Source organism: Monodelphis domestica, chromosome 6, assembly GCF_027887165.1.
Source record: "Monodelphis domestica isolate mMonDom1 chromosome 6, mMonDom1.pri, whole genome shotgun sequence".
Taxonomy (NCBI): Eukaryota; Metazoa; Chordata; class Mammalia; order Didelphimorphia; family Didelphidae; genus Monodelphis; species Monodelphis domestica.
The window spans coordinates 268,971,200-268,990,963 of record NC_077232.1 but is presented as its reverse complement, the minus strand read 5'-3'; the positions used below and the strand labels follow the sequence as shown (position 1 = coordinate 268,990,963).

The 19,764-nt window shown below is 35.1% G+C and overlaps 1 protein-coding gene across 1 annotated transcript; it reads right to left on the bottom strand.

Annotated features, from left to right (window-relative positions):
• Positions 1-11,113: 11,113 nt before the first annotated feature.
• On the bottom strand, positions 11,114-14,378 carry LOC100014426 (signal transducing adapter molecule 1-like). Its single transcript, XM_056803850.1, is given in 3 exon segments — positions 11,114-11,665; positions 11,668-12,267; positions 13,750-14,378. Coding segments are annotated over 3 exon segments (1,371 nt in total). The 5' UTR covers positions 14,237-14,378; the 3' UTR covers positions 11,114-11,381.
• Between the last annotated feature and the right edge of the window lie 5,386 nt (positions 14,379-19,764).

The window sequence follows — 19,764 nt, the reverse complement described above, 5'->3', positions numbered from 1 at the left end:
TGGACCAAGATGGTACGAATTTTGAATATAATAATAGTGGGAATTGCACTGCAGAACTTAGAAGTTCTTTGTATTTTTATAAAGTTCTCATAAAACTTTCCCTCCCTCCCACATAATTTTGAGACTGGTGAGAAATAAATTGTCAAGGTATCTAAAGGAGGTAAAAATACAAAGGCAATGAAAAAATGTTGGTCCTTCTGATAGCACATCAATATCTAATTCTATTAAGTTCATAAATTATAGGTAGGTTGTTGATTTCCAGTGGTGGAGATCTATTCCCCATTTCATTTCTTCACCAGAAATTCTCACACTGATGAAATCACAGATCTGAATGAGAGATAAAGATAAATGGATAGATAATATATCTAATCTCTCTATAATCTATCTCTATACTTACATTTCTCTGAATCTATACTGATACCTATACTTTATACTTATATCAATACTTATATCAGTACTTCTATCTCTACCTTTATCTCAATTTCTAATCTCTGCCTCTATATCTATCTATCTATCTATCTATCTATCTATCTATCTATCTATCTATCTATCTATTGGTATCAATACCTGTATGTATTCTTACATCTATAACTATACTTACATCAATATCTGCCTCTATATCTATATCTAATCTCTATCTTTATAAAATCTATATCCTTACATATATTTATACCTGAATCTATTACTGTATCTATACCTATATCTCTGTCATTTATATCTTTATCTGTATTAAAATATATTTAATTTCAAATTCTATAATCTCTAACTCTATACCTGTGTCTTTATCTGTATCTGTACCTCTATCTAAACCTCTTTCTTCTCTCCATACCTATCGGTATCAATACTGGTACCTATAACTATACCTACACCTGTATCTATATCTAATCTATCTCTCTAATCACTATCTATATACATATTTATACCTATATAATTTATATTTGTAACTATACTTTTATTAGTGTATATCTATATTTAATCTCAATTTCTATAATCTTATCTATTCCCCCTATACTTATATTTATAACTGTATCTATAACATCTGTCTTTATCTTCATATCATCATTATCTAATCTAAATTCATATTTTATCTATATGAATATATATTCAAATCTATAGACAGATTATCTAAATCCATCTAGATCTATGTAGTTATCTATCTAATCTATCTATCTATCTTCTATATCTATCTAGTTATCTATTTATCTATATCTATCTATCTATCTTCTCTGTCTATGTTATGGAAATGGGAGTGGAGATAAACAAGTAGAACTTTAGAAAAGCACCTCTGGGACATGTACAAATGAGGCACAGGAAAATAGAGAAAAGGATTTAAAAATTATTCCGAGGAATCTCTAATTCCATGCAATTGATGTATACCCTGCAGGGGTGCCCTCATTTATCCTCTAACAGGACGGATGGCTTGAATGCTTTATTATACTGTCATTTCTCTGAGCAAATAGACTCTTATTCGATTTCTACTCTCAAGATTAGTTTTGGACATTTTTTTTCACTTGTTGACAGAAGTACTGTACACAAGGTAGCCCTTGTCATAAACCTCTTTTTACAGACAGTAACACAAGATTGGAGTTTAGTGTGTGTTTTGATGTCAAATGAGACTACATCTTCCTATATTTGTATTCTGCTCTTAGTAAATATATTTGGAAATGAATATAGTCCCTAATCAGTGCCCTTCCAGTTCAGGGAAAAAGGGGCATCTGAACATATGTTTAAATCCATGTGTTTAATTTTACCTTTTTTTGTCATATTTTCATGCCTACATTTCTTTTCTGCTCTGATGCTTCACTATTGTCCTTTGGGACTACCTTAGAGATGAAACTGCATTATAATGAGGTCCTTCTTGACAAACATAGCTGTCTGAAATAGAATTCTACTTTATAGTGAAAAGTATGATAGTACGGTCACATTGGATCTCCAAATGAGTAGATCACATCTTCAATAACAATTTTAGCTATGAATACAAAAAAGTAAAAATTGAGTAAGCCATATGAAAATCAGGCATCAAGCTTATGTGAAATGTATGAACATGTTCTCTCTACATTTTGGATCCATTTCATTTGAGTTTCATAGAAACATGTACACCTATATTTGTGGAACTTTCTAAGAATGTTGATTGGGTAAGAAGATGTGTTATGTGCAAGGAGAAATAAAAATGCCAATGAGTCTAAATGATAAGAGTAGGTTGGTAGAATGGAAAGAGTCCACTACCTTTCTAATTCAAATCCTGATTCTGATTCTAACTTGCATGTGTAATATGGGCCAAGTGACTTAACTTCCCAGATCTTGTTTTCATCTGCTAAATAAAAAGGTTAAAATAGATGGCCACTGAGGTTACTTCTTGTTCTAGATCTATAAGCTAGGTTCTATAGTTACAAATGGGGGTTTAATCCATACAAATTTTATAAGTCATATATCAAAGAGAATGACTTTTATCACGTATGTGAAATCCTAGTAATTTGAAATAAACTAAGACTTTGAAACTCGTAAGCCCCACAAACTTTGTGTATTTCCTCCATGTTAATATACAGCTACTCCAGTGGCAAGTACTCAAATGATATTAAAGAAATCACCTGTTTTCATGTATGTTTTGATATGTAGTAGACCTTCCTAAAAGGGCTTGTCAAATGCAGTGAAAGCGAGCAGTGAATGCTTTAGAAACAAATGAAGTTCGAACATTTCCAAAGACAAGTCAGTGCAAATATCGTGTCCTTTTGACATCTTTCCCCAATATAATGTAAATTTATTACGTTATACCAAACCACCATTACAAAAAAGGAATGCTTTAAAATGAGTGAGTCTAGGACCGAAGATCAGCTTAAGATATGTTCCTGTAGAGCTCTGTGACTAGTGTAATTTCATTATTATTTCCATAGACGTATTCCGTGTTCTCTTACCTATCATTTGTGTTCCAGGTTATAAAATTTCCACCCCCACCCCCATCCCTCCTCTGTCAGCTGTTTTCCGACTTTGCTACCTACCTATCCTTCCCTGCTCTTCCTTCATCAGCACCCCCTCCAACATCGCCTTTGCTCCCTTTCTCATTTCTAATTCTGAAGGCCCTTTGAGAAGGGGGGGAGGGGAACAAAAGGTTAATTTTCTCCAGCCTGCCCAGACGGACTTAATGTAACAGAAGGCAGCAAATTGTATTGATTTAGTGACATGCAACTGTCCAGAAAGAGCTATTTATACATTATTCAGGACAAACACTGTCATAATGGACAAACAGCAGCAGCATCTGGGATGTTAATGTCTACAAATAAGATTATTCTTTGAAAGGATTAGGATGAAGCATTTTGTGTAATTAGATTTCTCTGTTTTAGAAATGAATTGCCTTTTAGCAATAAAAGCTGTCACTGAGGGAGCCATTAGCTCCTTATAACTGAATTAAATGCATAATTAGTGACATGATCACATTAGGATTTGTTTCATTTTTAACTAATGGGGGGGTTGGGTAGAGGAGGGAGAATGGGGGCACTTGGGGGGTGGTGCCATTTCCAGGTCACTGCAGCCTTCCTCATCTGGGATAGGCCTCAGCTGGTATGTTGAAGTTGGTAAAAGTCAGGCGTGTGTGAATCAGAGCCCAGGCCTCGCCATGGCGACAGCCAGGCTATTCATCACTAGTTGGTGGGTGACAGTGACTGATGGGCTAGGCCCAGGCCTGGCACTTCACCAGTGCAAGAATCATATGAGCCAGAGAACAGAATGACAGCTGGAGCGCTGTGTCAAGTGGTGTAGAGACCAGAGCTATTAATAATCTGTGCCACATGATCTCCACCTCAAGAAAACAATGCTTTAGACATTGGTGAGAATAAAGATTGTACATTTAGTCCAGAGGTGACTCTTCTCCCTAGCACTTGTGGAATAATCGCTGTGCAATCAGCATGTATGAAAATCAGGCAATGAATATATTAGAGCCTACGGTGAAGAGAGGGGAAGTGGGTTTGTTTTTTTTTTTTTACATTCTTTGAACTCGATAAATTCTGCTAATCACAGCCTGATGGCTTCTGGCTAATATGGTACTTTGGGGTGCCTAAAGACCAGGAAAAGATGGCAGCCCTCATCAACCACTTAGAGAACTTTTGTACTATTCCCATTTTGAACCACATTCTCTAATGAAATCAGTTTGATATGACCAAAGGCATCATCATCCTCAATAAATATTTCATTCTACTTCTACTATAGCCAAGCCACTATACCAGGTTATAAGGGAGATATTAAAATGAATAAATCATGTTTCTTTCTTTCAGCTTGGCAGGTAAGGAGCACAAGAAAGTACTGGAGTTGGAGTAAAAAAGAACCTGAGAGTTCAAATCTTGCCTCTGACACCTCTTGGTCTGTGACTCTCGAAAAGTCACTTAATCTCTCCATATGTCCGTTTTCCTCATATGTTAAAATTGAGAAAAAAACGATAGCTTGCAGAATTGTTGTGAGAATTGAGTTGATATTTGTAAAAACTTAAAATCCAATGTAAATGTTAGCTCTTACTATTATTATTAACTGATGGAGCCTACCGAAAGTGAAAATGAGCCCAAACCCGATTTATTGGAAACCTCAACATTATTTTCTTTATCAATTTAATCTTATTTCTTTAATTTTTTAACCTTTTTTTAAACCTTTAATCTTTTAACCTTTAATTTTTTAACCTTTAATCTTATTTCTTAATCTGGCAGATGAGTTGTCAGTTTCTCAGTCCTTAAGACGCTAAACTGTCAAATAAGAGAAGTTGTAGGAGATATTTCAAGTTCTATCAGAATGAGGATCTAAGCTAGATCCACTTCTATTGGCAGTCTTGGCTACCATTCACTAGGCTTACAGTTCTAGGGCTTTGGGGTGAAGATGGGACCAGTGAAGGACTCCATTGGTTAGACTGGGAAATTCTTTGTTTTGAGAATGGTAATACTGGTTATAGTGCCTCAGGGCATGAAGATTTCAGTTCCCAGTTCTATTTCCAGTATTATTCATAGGAGTGTTGACTGATATTTTCTTCAGGGAAAGATAAAGGGACTAGGAGGCTCTCACCTCCTGTCTGCAATTCCCTTCTCTCTTCACTGTTTTCACTTAGACTAATACTTTTGACACCCCATATGAACAAATTTAAACTACCCAGTGTTATCGTTTGGGATATTTCTTTGAAGAGACAAGGTAGGACTCATTCAGAGAATGATTATGATTGTGATAGTTGTATGTTCAAGGAAGATTTCTAGTAATTCCTTATATGAAAAAATTATTAGTGATATGTGAATAAAACGGAGGAGGAGGAAGAGGAAGAAAGAGAAAGGACTAAAGAAAAAGAAGGATGAGGAGGAAGAAGCAGGTGAGGAAAAAAGCGAAGGAGGAGAAAGAAGAGAGGAAAAGGGGAAAAGAAGAGTCTTTGAACCTTCTAGGGAATGACTTAGTCTCTGAAAGCTAATCTTATATTTTATTAAAATTTCTATTAACTGATGTCTCATCAAATATCAGAAATGGGAAGTGAACAAGGATCCTTAGTTCTTAAACATATTAACTTCACTTATTCTGCTTTTATTTATTGACAATTTTGAATAAGAATACTGTTTTGTACTTTTTTGGAGAAAATGCATTACATCTATTAGTTTATATACTGAAAAGTATACAAAATTCATATATGAAACCTTTATATTTTGGTCAACAATAAGATTTCCTTGTCCTTTGAGGCTAATATTGACCTTAACTTCAACTTGGTCAATATTTACTTCTCAGATCTTAATGTTGACCTCAAGAGAAGTCAATATCTTCTTATTATCTCATTTCAATTGGTCAAGTAGCAGTGTGTAATCATTAATGTGAATTTTCTTCCCTGATGCATTTCTTGGGACTCAGATGCAATTAATGCTGAAATAATGTTCCTTGTCCCTTCCTCTCATAGAAAAGGGTTACATTTCCATATAGGTTATTAAGCAAAGTATTTTTCTTTTCCCATATTTTTCTGACCTTTTACTCATTCTAAATCATGGAAGGACAAAGCAGTTATGCAGTTTCCTAAAATCATAGTCTTACTGTGACACTACTCACTTACATGTAGAAATCATCATAATATGAATTCCCAATAAGTATTTAAAGAGCAAGAAGAATTTTACTATAATCCTTTTTAAATGAATTAGTTGGCTCTATAATATAGGCCCATTCTGCTCCCCAAAGAACAAAATTATAAAGTTAGAATGATCCAGTCATTCTCTGTAGAGAAGGTAAAATACTATTCAACTCTATTGCTATAAAAGTTGGGGACATTACTATTGGCTGATCATCATTGAATCTAATTATATATTGAAGCTTGAGCACATAAGTTAATAAAAATATTACATTAGTAATGTGGGCATAGAACACTTATGGGGATTTTAAGCTAGATTTTTAAAGGCTGATTTTAAGCAAACATTGCCATCTTTTACATTCAGTTTTAGAAAGTTTTAGTTTTCCATGCATGGAACACTATTTACAACCCATATGTACTTTTTAATAATCTTTTATGTGAGTTTGATAAAGACAAAGTTTCTTTCATTCATTTTACATCTCTGAAATCTGGACTACTGTGTCTGGGACATAAGAATTGATAAGTAAATCTCTTGATTTAAAAAAAAAAATTATTGATTCTAATTACTCCCAGGGCAGCATTTGTAACCTAAATTTTGTGTGATAAACCGTTTTGTGTCAATGTTATGCATGCAGGATCAATGGCAGAATCCTTCCAAAACAGTTCCAGTTGATACATGTTGCTGACACTATCCATTTTTGCCTTTTATATAGGTGCAAATTAAGCCAAGTCCTAGAGATGATGATAATTCTTATTGTATGAACCTCTTTGGAGGAGAAGTTACTGAGAAATTAGGATTGAGAGAGACTTGAGAATGAATTGGATTTAAATGAAGCAGAGTTGTACATAATTCTCACTTTTTCTTCCAGAGGTATCAAAACCCAATGGCAGAACAAAAGTCTAGATATCAGGCAATTGCCCAGGATGCCATTGACAACCTTGGCAGTTTGCATGTCTGATCTACTTTAGTCATCTTCATAGTCATTGAAACAAGTTTTTCTCATTTCCCCAGTCCATGCTTCCTGTAGACATCCCATTCACTGACAGGTTTGAGGTTTAGCTTGCCCGAAAAAATGATTTTTCTGGGGTGTGGCCACTGCACACGTTATGGTTTTGGAGTCACATATGACTGAGATAATACAGCTTTCATGACAATATTTTCCATCAATGGTTATATGTTTACTCATAATCTGAACTCAGGGGTAAAGTTAAAGGATTGATGTTTCTTATTTTCCATTGCTGCTTCTAGTTTTGAGTAACGTCTTCTCCAATGAAGTTCATGCAATTCATGTTTATTACCTAACTGAGATTTTGCTATCTCTTATTCACAGACCCTTGGGACACTCTTCTTTCCTCAATGTGTTCAGTACCAAGCTTACAGTTTTTACCTCCTTCCCAACCCCTGTCCTTATACATAGACATTTTCACATATATGTATATATATATATATATATATACACACATATACATACACATGGGGTAGCTAGATGGTACAGTGGATAAGACTATAGAGTCAGGGAAGCTTAATTTTAAATCTAGTCTGAGACACATATTGAGTATGTGAACTATGCAAGTCACTTAACCTCTTTTTTGCCTCAGTTTCCTTGTCTGGGGGGGGATAACAATAGCACTAATTCTCAGGATTGTTGTAAGGATCAAAATACTAATTGTAAAGTGCTTAGTACAGTGTCTGGCACATAGTAAGCATTATATAAATGTTAATTATTATTGTGATTATGATTATAAACATGTCAAATATATTTTATTGTTGTTGAGGGCAGCTAAGTGGTACAGTGGATAGAGTGCTAGACTAGGAGGCAGGAAGAATCATCTTCCTGAATTAAAATACATATGCAAATATGTATGTACATATATACACATATATACATAAAATGTAGTTAAGTATAAATTAATTTGAGAAAAAGAGAGAATACCAATAATTTGGAGGATTAGAATTTCATACAGAAGGCAGTGAGGAAGCTAGATGATATAATTAAGAGAGCTAGACCTGGAATCAGAAAGATGTGTTCAAATCCAGCCTCAGACATATATCTATTTGACCATGGAAGATCACTTAACCTCTGATTACCTCAATTTTATCATCTGTAAAATGAGGAAAATTATACTATCTATTGTTCAGGATTATTGTGAGGATGAGGTAATATTTGTAAGGCATTTTATAAACTTCAGAGTGCTATATAAATAATATTATTAATGTTATTATTCCCATAGAATATAGTGCTTGAATTACATCTTAAAAGAAGATAATGAAGAATTCTATAGGCTAAAGAAAGTTCATTTTAGGCAAAAATTTAGTTCTCAAAGAGAACTAAAATGACCTCACTATGTGACAATTGTGACTGATCAGATAAATATGAACTCAAAAGGCCCTCTACAAGTGGTTGGGTACAAATAACCCATAAGAACACTAAGGATGGAGATATCTCTAAATTTTGCACATTTTTTTGAGCTACTGAAATCCTGCTTTGTTCACAGAGCACAGTATATCTTCTTTGATAGAGGCACATAATGCCGGACAGTTCTGTGCTAGTATATCCCATGTCTCAAAATCTGTACTAAAGCTCTTCAGAGAATTCTTGAGATTGTCCTTGTATCACTTCTTCTGACCTTTATTTGTGCCCTTGCCTTGTGTTGTGAGTTCTCCATAAATGTGTTTGGGATTCAAACAATGTGGCCAGCCCACTGGAGCTGCTCTTTTGGCAGTAGAATCTGAATGCTTGCCAGTTTAGTTCAAGAAAGGACTTCAGTGTCCCAGTACCTTACATTACCAGGTGATCTTCAGAATCTAGGACAATTCAAATGGAAGCAATTTAGTTTTCTGGTAGACTGTTTAGGTTTCACAGGCATGCAACATTGAATTCAGCACAATGGCTTTGTAGACCTTCAGTTTGGTAAGCAGCTTAATACCTCTTCTCTTCCACAACTTTCTTTTGGAGCCTCCCAAACATTGAGGTATCTCTGACAGTTCATTTATCAACCTTGTCATCTTATGCATATTTTTGGAAAGTATTCTGCCAATGCAAATGACTTTATCCAAAACATTCAAAATTTCTCCATTTGCTGTAACTGATAGTTCCATGAATGGATACTACAGTGCTGGCCAGTGAAGAATATATTTTCTTCATGTTAATTGTCAGTCCAGAATGGACAATACTAGAAGACTAGAGATGAACTGTCATGAGCAAGGAATATATAGAAAGCCATTTTTTTCTGGAATAGGAGAAAGATAGGTTGAAGGAAATTTGTGTAGGGCTTTAAAAGCTAAACAAAAGCATTAATATTTTATTCTTGAGAGAATAAATAACTAGTGGAGTTGGTTGAGTAGAGGAGTCATATATTCAGATTTAATTTTTTTTAATTAGTAAGGTCTAGGTCAGTGTTGGTGAAAGTTTTAGAGATTGTGTGCTCAAACTTCACCTTCAAGTTGCCTATGAGCCCCCCACATTATCCCACAGAGCAGAGGGAGAAAGTGGTCTGCTGGGTAGAGGGAAGGAGCATGCAAAAAATGTTCTCAGGTGATAGAGACAGGGAATGGAGCAGACCCCTCCAGTATGCCAGGGCACCTGTTCCACACCTTCACCAACATGGGAATCCAACTGGGGTTAAGTGACTTGCCCAATGTTACAGAAATAGGAAATTTCTGAGGCTAAATTTGAACCCAGTCCCTCCTGACTCCAGGCTCTGCACTCTATATCCATGCCACTTAGCTGGCATGGATATAGATTTGTTCTTAAGGAAAATTAGTTTGGCAGAAGTAGGAAGGATGGACAGCAATAATGAATGATTCAGGAGAGAGGACAAACAGGAGAATATTGGAATAGTATGGGTGAGAAGTGATGAAGATCTAAATTAAGTTGGTAGCTTTCAGAGAGGGTCAAGATGTGAAAAAAAAAGTTGAAAGTAGTAATGACCAGATTTGGCAATTGATTAGATGTATGAGAAAAGTAAAGTGAAGAGTCCAGACTATTGCAAAATTATGCAACTGAGACACTGAACTAAAAGAGAGAAGTTTGGAAGAAAAAAGAATTTAGGGGAAAAAGTAATGAATTATTTCAAATATGTTGTTTAAGGTATCTCTGGATCATCCAGGTTGAAATGTTGAATAGTTGATCCAGGTCTTAAGCTCAATACTAACTGGGACTATATATGTTCAAAAGTTATCTGCACAGAGATTTTTTTAAAATGTAGTATATTTTATGTTTTCTTTACAGTTTAAAAATTTCCATTCATTCCCCTTTGTCTTTGATGTCACTGGCACCAATAAACACAGAATACAGTTTTGAAGTCTAGTTACATATTTTCACTAAGAAACATACCCCACCACATGTTTTAAACAGTAAGGTGTAAGAGATGAGATTCTACTTAACTGATCTCGTGGTCCCATGATATGTTGAGTATTAAAATGTCAGGGTCAAATTTAATAGCTGGTTGAAAGGAGGGTTATCATTTGCTATGACCTCATTGAAAATTTGGCTAATTCATCTTAAGATGAATTAGTAGAGACTGCAGAAAGCCATGATACATTTATGTTGTTTATAATTAGTGAAATGTAGGTTCAATTAGTATGAAACAAAATATAGGCAACATAAAGCTCCTAAATACTGTTATAACATTTCATTGTCTTATATTTTTCAAAGATGTCCATATAACTCTCTGAAACATGGTAATTTGTTTATGACTAAAATAAAATAGTAATGTAAATTAATTTAAATGTTAAATATATTCACATGATTACCACTGCAATTCAAAATGGTCACTAATGAAACAAAAAACATATATATATATATATATATGCCACAAATTTTGCAAGTTTGTATTTTTCAGAGACCAGCCAATTTTACCAGACATAAATAATATTGTACCAATTTCTGGCATTGTGAAAGGAATTAAATGTCTTAAGTAGTTTTATTCCTCTGAAAAAAAAGAAAATTCCCTAAAAATTTAGTGCAAATTGAACATAGTTCTACCTTCTTCAATCACTGCACTTGTTCATCAAGATAGGTTCCTATTAAGTGGAGGATAAATAAACAAATCTTAAGATTTTAAAGGAAGGAACTCATAACATTGTCAGCTGCACTTAGCAGAGGTTAGTCACAATTAGGAATCTCATGTTCAGGTCCTATAGAAGAGCCTTCTGGGAATATGTCTGTTGTGCTTGAGGTGGTTGTTGATTATCAGGTGTCTGAGGCAGTGTAGAAGATGCTAAATTATAGTTTGGCACCGGGGACATTCTAGTTCTAGCATTCTGGTATATTGTGACAGCATCAGGAGCAGCAGTAGGACTATATACTGAAACCTAGTTGGGATAGGAGTTTCCTTGCACAGAACTGATCATTGTGTTAGGGTAAGAAGTCTGAGCTTGCTGACTAGGAAGTTCTGGGTTAGCTGATGGTGGAACTGCTCCTTGGCTGAGAAATGATATTTGTTTTAGAGGAAGACTATAGCTTTGAATATAGCCCATTTGGGCACCTTCTGCCACCAAATGCGCACTACTTGGAGGCTGCCCTGGATATACCTGAGTACCAGAAATGCCAGGTGACTGCATATAATACTGTTGGTTCTGTAATTTTGCATACATGCATTCATCAATTTATTATATAAAGAAAGAACCTCCACTACTTTAACATTGAGTTCTGAAAGTTCTAAATATTTTCTGTCAATGTCTTCCAGTTTTTCATCAATAAGTGGTTCCATTTGGTGACAGATTGCTTCCAAATGAAATGGCTCTGGCAGATTGGGTTGGTTGTCACTGGGGTCTGCACTTTGTAACATTTGCAGAAGTTGGTCCATTTTGTCTTCATTGATATATACTGATTCAGTCTCGAGCTCTATTGTTTCCACCTGAACTTCATCACTGCATTGCACTGTCTTCTCTGTTTTAATCATTTCTGGTTTAGCACTGTGGTCAGCTATCACAAAATTGAGGGGAAAGGATCCTATGCCTTGATGCATTTCACCTTTCCAACAGTTGTGATCACTGTCATCAAGAAATGTAATGATTTCTATAGCTTTAAATGTTTTCGTATTATCTTCGGCAGTCTCAAAATCATAGATAGCATGAACTTTCCTATCCTCATGTTAGTGATTAGTCAGGAGGCTTGATGTGCTTGAATGAGAATTGTAAATTGTGGTTGACTGTTGCCTTTGTTCTTTCAATGATAACTCAATGGCTTTTGCTACATCTTCCTCTTAGAGTTGTTCCAGGTAAACATGGTGGCAGACTAGATGCAGGACTCTTTCTCTCTTCAGTACCTACCTATATAAACTAACTCAAAAGACCAAAAAAACCAAATTCATATGAATGAAGGGACTCTACAGTAGGGTGCAGCATTGGGATTTGGGCATTTCCACATTATAAGGGGTTGAAAAAGCTTCCACTAAAACGCAAGATGATCTACCCTCTCCCACCACACCTACAGAGCCAGAGTGAAAGCCAGCATGCTCTAGAATTGGTGAGTGAGCAAGGGGAACCTCTAGGTCCTTGGCAACTGACTAAGACCACTAAAGACCTACCCCTGAGAGTAGCTAAACCTGAAACCTCAGCATGCTGAAGAGCTTAGACCATGGGCACCTGCAGGGAGAGAGCACAGAGAAGGGCAGCAAACAGCAAAAGCTGCAGAGACTCAAGAGGTGGCCTCAGGCAAAATCCTTGCTCCTTAGCTCCATACACAAAGAGCCTGCTATACTCACTCAGATTTCTGACTGGAAAGGGAAGGAAAAACTACCATAGTGATGGCAAACAGTGCCCAGGAACAACTTCCTAAAACTAAGAAACACAAGAAGAAGGGGTTGACCCTGGATAAATTTTAGGGAGGAAAAATCCAGACTATAGAGGAAATAGAAGAGGAAATACAAACAAATGCACCAAAACCTTCCAAAAAATGGAAATTGGTCACAAGCTCTTGAAGAATTTAAATTGGAGCTTACCAAAAAGATGGAAGCCTTCTGGAAAGAAAAGTGGGAAATAGTTCAAAAAGAAAATAACAGTTTAAATGACAAGAACTCCCAATTGGAGAAACAGCCAGAAACCACAAAAAGCAGGACAGACCAAACTGAAAAGGAGAATCAAAAGATTATATTAGAAAACCAGGCCTTAAAGACCATAATTGGACTTGGAAGCCAATGATCTTGCAAAACAGTAAGAAGTAATAAAGCAAAAGTCAAAATACTGACAAAATAGAAGAAAACATAAAATATCTCACCGACAAGATGACGGATCAGGAAAACAGCATGGAGAGACAATTTGAGAATCATTGGTCTACCTGAAAACCCAGAAATAAACAGAAATCTTGACTTCATGCTACAAGAAATTATCCAAGAAAACTGCCCTGATGTTCTTGAACAAGGGGGCAAAATAGATATTGAAAGAGTTCATAGAACACCCTCTATACTAAAGCCCCAAAAGACAACTCCCAGGAATGTAATTGCCAAATTCAAAAGCTTCCAAGCTAAGGAGAAATTTTTTACAAGAATCCAAAATAAGACAATTCAGATATCAAGGAGCATGAATCAGGATCACACAAGATCTGGCAGCTTCCACACTAAAGGACCACAATGCTTGGAATATAATATTCAGAAAGGCAAGAGAATTGGGTCCTCATCCAAGAATCACCTACCCATCAAAACTGACTATATACTTCCAGGGCAACATATGGGAATTCAACAAAATAGATCTTCCTCTTCTTTTTTGGTGGCCACAGTACCAGAATCCTTGGTCACAGGAGCTGGGATTTCTTTTGTTTGTTCTGTAGCCTGTGAGTCTAAAGCTGGAAATTTGACTTTTTGTTCCTTAAGGTTTTTTATTATGGTAGATATTAGATTAAGTTGTGTGTCATTTTTACATTCATCTGTCCATTCCACCATAAGAGCTTTTAATTTTTCACAAACTTTTGAGTGATCCTTATTAAACATGTTGCTTATCTCACTAGAAAAATCTCTCAAACATACTTCTAAATGAAAAGTTTTGCCACAATTCAATACACATGCTCTGAGATGAGTCAATGATTCATTCTCTTCATAATTAGGCTCAGTACTAAACTGGCCTATTTTATCACAAATATCCAAGATAAGACCCCAGTCTTCAGCAGTATTCATCTCACTTGTTGCTTTCTCCACATCCTGGTGGAAGGGGTTGATGGCATAGAGAGGCATCTTGGAGGAAGAGGTGGCATGTCCTCAGAGATGGCCAGGCACAGCAGGTGCCTCCCCTTCCTTCTCTGTTCCTCACCAGAGATGGCAACTGCAGCATGCACAGAGATGTTAATTTAACTCAAGGGAACTGAGAAGGTTACCAAGAGAGTAAAAACAGGAGTAGAAAAGATTCCAGGGTAGAAAGTTACTGGGTTTAAATGTAGCCTGAGACACTTCCTGAGAGCCTGGCAAGTCACTTAACTCCAGTTAAGTTAACAAAATGACGCAAGAGGGGATAGGTGGTCCTCAGAAATGCAATTCTGATAATAGTTCCTCAGGGGAAAAAAAAGGTCATGTGAGATGATACAACAACAGAATGAAAAGTTGTGATGTGGGCAAGAAGATCAGGAAAATGTTAGGACTACTGTTTGAGGTCAATATGATGATGAAAATGGCCATGCTAAAGATGGCATATTTCTTCTTAAGCTCAGTTTTTGCTTCTGTTTTCTTTACCAAGGGAAATTAAGATAAAAGAGAGGTCAAAAATAATTAGAAGAAAGTAGGAGGAGACCAAAGAGGTGGTAAAAGATCATCTCAATGTCCTAAATCAATCTGAATGTTCAGACCATTCTAACAATGTAGGAGCTGAAAAAATAGTTTCCTAATAGAAGAACAGTTCATAGAAATATAGATTTCTAGAACCAAATTCTAGAAGACATGATTGATGCAATAAATTAGATGATCATCAGCTAACTTTAAAGGACAAAAGTAGCCAAACAATTTTTACTAAAATCTTTACAGTTTTTTTAATAAAAGCATTTCTGGCAGTAGATTAGTTTCATTCAAAATCACCTGCCTATACCTTCTAAAAATGATAAAAAAAACAACAACAATGTATAAAGGTATACAAACTTATTGGATACAACAGTTGAATGTAGTTATATTCCTGAAACCAAATAATTTTTTAAAAGGAATCTTGTCTAGGCCACATATTGGAAAGTCCATTTCCTTATATGATCCCTAAAGAATTGCAGAGGCTGTTTGGGGAGTAGTTAGCAAGGTAATTTATGGGACAGAACTCTTTCTACAGGAATTACCACACTGCACTTGCCCTTAGCTTAAATGTATCACTCTGTCTAATTAGTGACTTTGAGCTCATAGGCATTTTAAGACTTAACACTATTTTGATGGTGCAATAGCAACTATAGTATTTCACAGTTACTTGTCACTCTTACTGTATCTTTTATTTAAAAAAATTTTCAATGAACCAAAATCTCCCCCACCATCATTTTATAATTTTTTTTCTTTCTAATTCATACAATATATAATACAGTCAGAGGAAAAAAGCTTATACTGGTAATGATGCTCATTTTGAAAAGATCTGTTAACTGTGACGGTTAAGACAGTGATCATTTCAGTTTTAAAATGACTTAGACTAAAATCAATAGATCTTTTTCACCTCTGAAAAACCAAGTCCAGATCTGTATTTGCTCTCTAGTAAAATCGATTTGGTGGCCTCTCAACCCAGCATCTGGGAACCATTGGTCCCCTTCATACAATTGCCCTGTTGCTTTTATTAGGACTAGCAGCCTTTGCTCTAAAGAGACCCTTAGTCGGCAACTAGAAATTAATTGAATGGGGGAGGGAGGAGGTGTGAGAGTCCAGAAGGAGCTTGAGCTACCTTGGGAGAAGTTTACCAAACCCTTCTGAGATCAGATTAGGACTTAAATAAAGGTGCCAAATTTGGCTAAACACCAACATCATGAAGTATTGAAAGAAGTTGACCCTGGAGGACGTACCAATCAATATCGAGCTGGCTGAAAGGGTGAATTCAAGTACAAGAGATAGGATTGTACTAGGGACCCTGAATTTGGATTCAGAGGATTGAAGTCTCTCTGTATCCCTTAGATCCTATGGGCCTCACTTTTCTCAACTAAAAATGAGGGGGTTGAACTAGATGACCACAAAGTCTTGTACAGCTACAATGATTTGATTGCAAATGGGATGTAATACCACTTTCCTTCATAATGTCTCAAAGATGTCTGCTAGAGTCTTTATTAGAATTGCTCAGAATAAAAGTGAGAAATGACTTCAATATCATGCAAATATTAACATTTTCCCAAGCAAACACTCAACAATATGAACATCTCTTGATTAATGTTTGCAGAGGGTTTGAAATAGATGCTAAGAGCTACACAAGTAAACAGAACTTTTACATTTCAGAAGTAGCTAAAAATCTTGAGTAGAGATAGCTTGTGAATCAGATATTCAGTATTCATATCTTGATCTACGTGCCCTTCTAGCCAGACACTTTATTCTTACAATCATTTTCTTTTCTTTGTGTTTTTTCTTCTTCTAGGGTTGGTTAATTGTTGATGCAAAGGAACTGGTACACTATTACCCCCAAACTTTCCTATCTCTTAGCTGAATGGAGCCATAGGAACAGTAAATTGTAGTCTGAAATCCTAATTCAAAGAAGTTCTTTTTGGCAAAGGATAGAAAGAAGGTATAGGACAAAGATGATAAGTGCTACTTTGGAGCTGAATTCATTATGAAAATGTCTTCTAGAGAAGGACAACTATGGTCTTGAGATACGATGATTCTAAAAGAAAATACAACAGAATCCATCTAATAAAAAATGTTCCCTGATTTTCCTTTAAAATGTATAGGATTTAGTAATTACCTTCAAATTTCAGTGCCAGAAAATGAGCATCAATTTTCATAAAATAACAATGAAACTTTCTAGAGGCAGTGCAGTGCAGTAGAAAAAAATTCTTCTTTTACCACCTCTGTAACCTTTGATAATACACTATATCCTTTTTTTTTTTTAAACCCTTACCTTACTGTGTATTGGTTCCAAGCAAGACAGAAGAGTGATAAGAGCTAGGCAATGGGGGTTAAGTGACTTGCCCAGGGTCATACAGCTAGGAAGAATTTGAGGCCAGATTTGAACTTAGGACCTCCCTTATCTATGTCTGACTCAATCCACTGAGCCACAAAGATGCTCCCATTAGATGCTTCTGAGTTTCAGTCTCATCAGCAAAAGAAGGGGACTGGAAGATGATCTTTTCTTTCCAACTCTAAGACTGTGATTCTATAATCCTGAGGAAGTGGGGCATGTTCCATATGCTGTTTTTATGGGTTCAGATTTTGAAATATATAATATATAATTAAAAGGAGGGAAGGAACCTTAACATTCAGCTTTGGATTCAGACCTCATTATAGTGATCATCAAAGCAGAGGGCACCTGGGAAAACCTTTGAGCATGGAGGTCTAGGTTTGTGAAGTCTCTTCTTTCAAAAATTGCTAAAGGTTTTCTTTAAGTTCAGGTCCCAAAAGGCTGAATATTAATTCCTCTCTTTGGCATTTAAAATCTTTCTTGACTCATCTCCAATCTCTGTTTCCATTTTTTTTTACACATTTCTCCCCTTTATACATTTTGTCATCCAGCCAATCTGGCCTTCTTATTGCCCTTCTTACACTGTACCCCCATGTTCCACATCAGTGAGTTTGCACTGATTTATGGATAAATTTTAAACAACAAGATTTAAAAAAAATCATGATCAGCTCAAATTTAAGTTTAATCTTCATTATTAACAGTTTCTTCATCACTTTATTGTCTATACAATTAATCAAACAATACACCAAGTATTCTTTTTTAGGGATTTATACACATTTTTGAGTCTCACATTGAAATTTAGCAGTTGCTGACTTCAATACATCTGACTCTTCACTCCGTCTTATAATCTTATTGTTTTCAAAACCAAATTCAATAGCTGCCTGAGATATGTTTTCCTGATACTCAAATTTCCTTTATATTTATTTTGAATGTATTTTGTACATATAATATTTATGTATTTCCTTTCAATAGAATTTAACCTTCTTGAAGGCAAGATTTTTTTCATGATTGTATTTCCATTCCCATGCCTAATATGTTTTTTGACAATAAGAAAACTCTTAATAAATGTTTAATGTTTGAATTGTTTACATAACCTATCTTTTTCTCATTTTATGTATCCACAAAAGGAGGTGGTTGGACAAGTTAACCTTTGGTCTTCTAGCCAAATCAGGATTTTATTTTAATTATTTTCCCTATTCTTTTTAGTTTGCCTCTTGAATTTTTTTCTATTATATTATTATGAACTTGACGAAAATTAATAAACAGTAATAGATCCATAGACCCAGACAAACAGAAACAGACTACATATGGAAAAATAATATATACTTATATATAAATATATATTAAACATTTTTAGATATTTCATATAAGCATATATTTTAAACTTAATATGGCAGTTTTGATCTATCTTCTTGTCTGTGGTTCCTTTGAAATTTACTTCCACTCTTTTCTGTTTATCTTTTAAATAGAAGAGAAAAAAGAATACTAAAATATAATCTCATTTGATACACAAAACAATCCTTTGATGTAGGCCCACATTTTTGAGTTGTGAAGTCTGAAGCAAAAGGCAGTTAAGTGACTAGCTTGGGATCACACAGTTAGTAAAAGTCTGAGGCCGGATTTTTCCACCTCTTGACACAGTGCTCTATCCTTTGTGACATTAAATGTTTCTGCAATGACTCATTGATGTCCTTTTACTTAATTTTGGGATCATAATTAATATCCAACCTCCACAAATATCCCTGCCCTCCAAAACAAAAGTCCTACTTTGTAACAAATGTTTGGTCACACATAACACATTGATTTTTCCTGAACACATAAATCTCATTTTCTACATAGTTTTATTACCTATCCATAAAGATTTAAGAAACAAGATTCATTAGTCTTCTACAGTCAAGATTAATTACTTTTAAGATCAAATTCTTAAATAAATCAATCTTTTCTTTTACAATATTGTAGTCATCATTACATATTGTTCTGGTTCTGCTCACTTTGCAATAATTCATTTAAATCTTTTCAGGTTTTTCTGAAATCTAACTTTCATTTTTTGGGGAGTGTAATAGTTACTTTTGTGTTCTATAATTTTTCATCCATGCCACAAATGATGCACAATTATTTTGTGTCAAATTCTTTGCTACAACAAAAATTACTGTTCTAAGTATTTTTGTATATATGGATCTAATCCCTCTTACTTGATATCTTTGAAGTGAAGTGGTGGTATTTAGATAATAACTCTGAGTTAAAAGGCATTTAGGTTACTAACTCTGATGTAGTAGATTCAAGTTACTTTCCAGAATGGCTGGGTTATTTCACATGTCCACCAAACTATGTGCTTATGCTCAAATAACCCTTGCAGCAATTACAGTTTTCCCATTTATCATTTTTTTTCTAGTCTGATGGGTATGAGGTAGAACATCATAGCTGTTTTTAATGCCCATTTCTATTATCATCAATAGTGATTTGAAGTATTGATTTATTTCAACATGCTTATCTTACCTTTCTTCTTTTGGGACCTGCCTCTTTCTTTGATCTCTTCCTGCTGGGTTTTGTTTGTAATATATAGAAAGGCTGATTTGGGGGTGTGGTATTTTCTATCTTGCTATTTTACTGAATTTATTAGTTCAATTATTCTTTAAGTTGATTCTAGCAT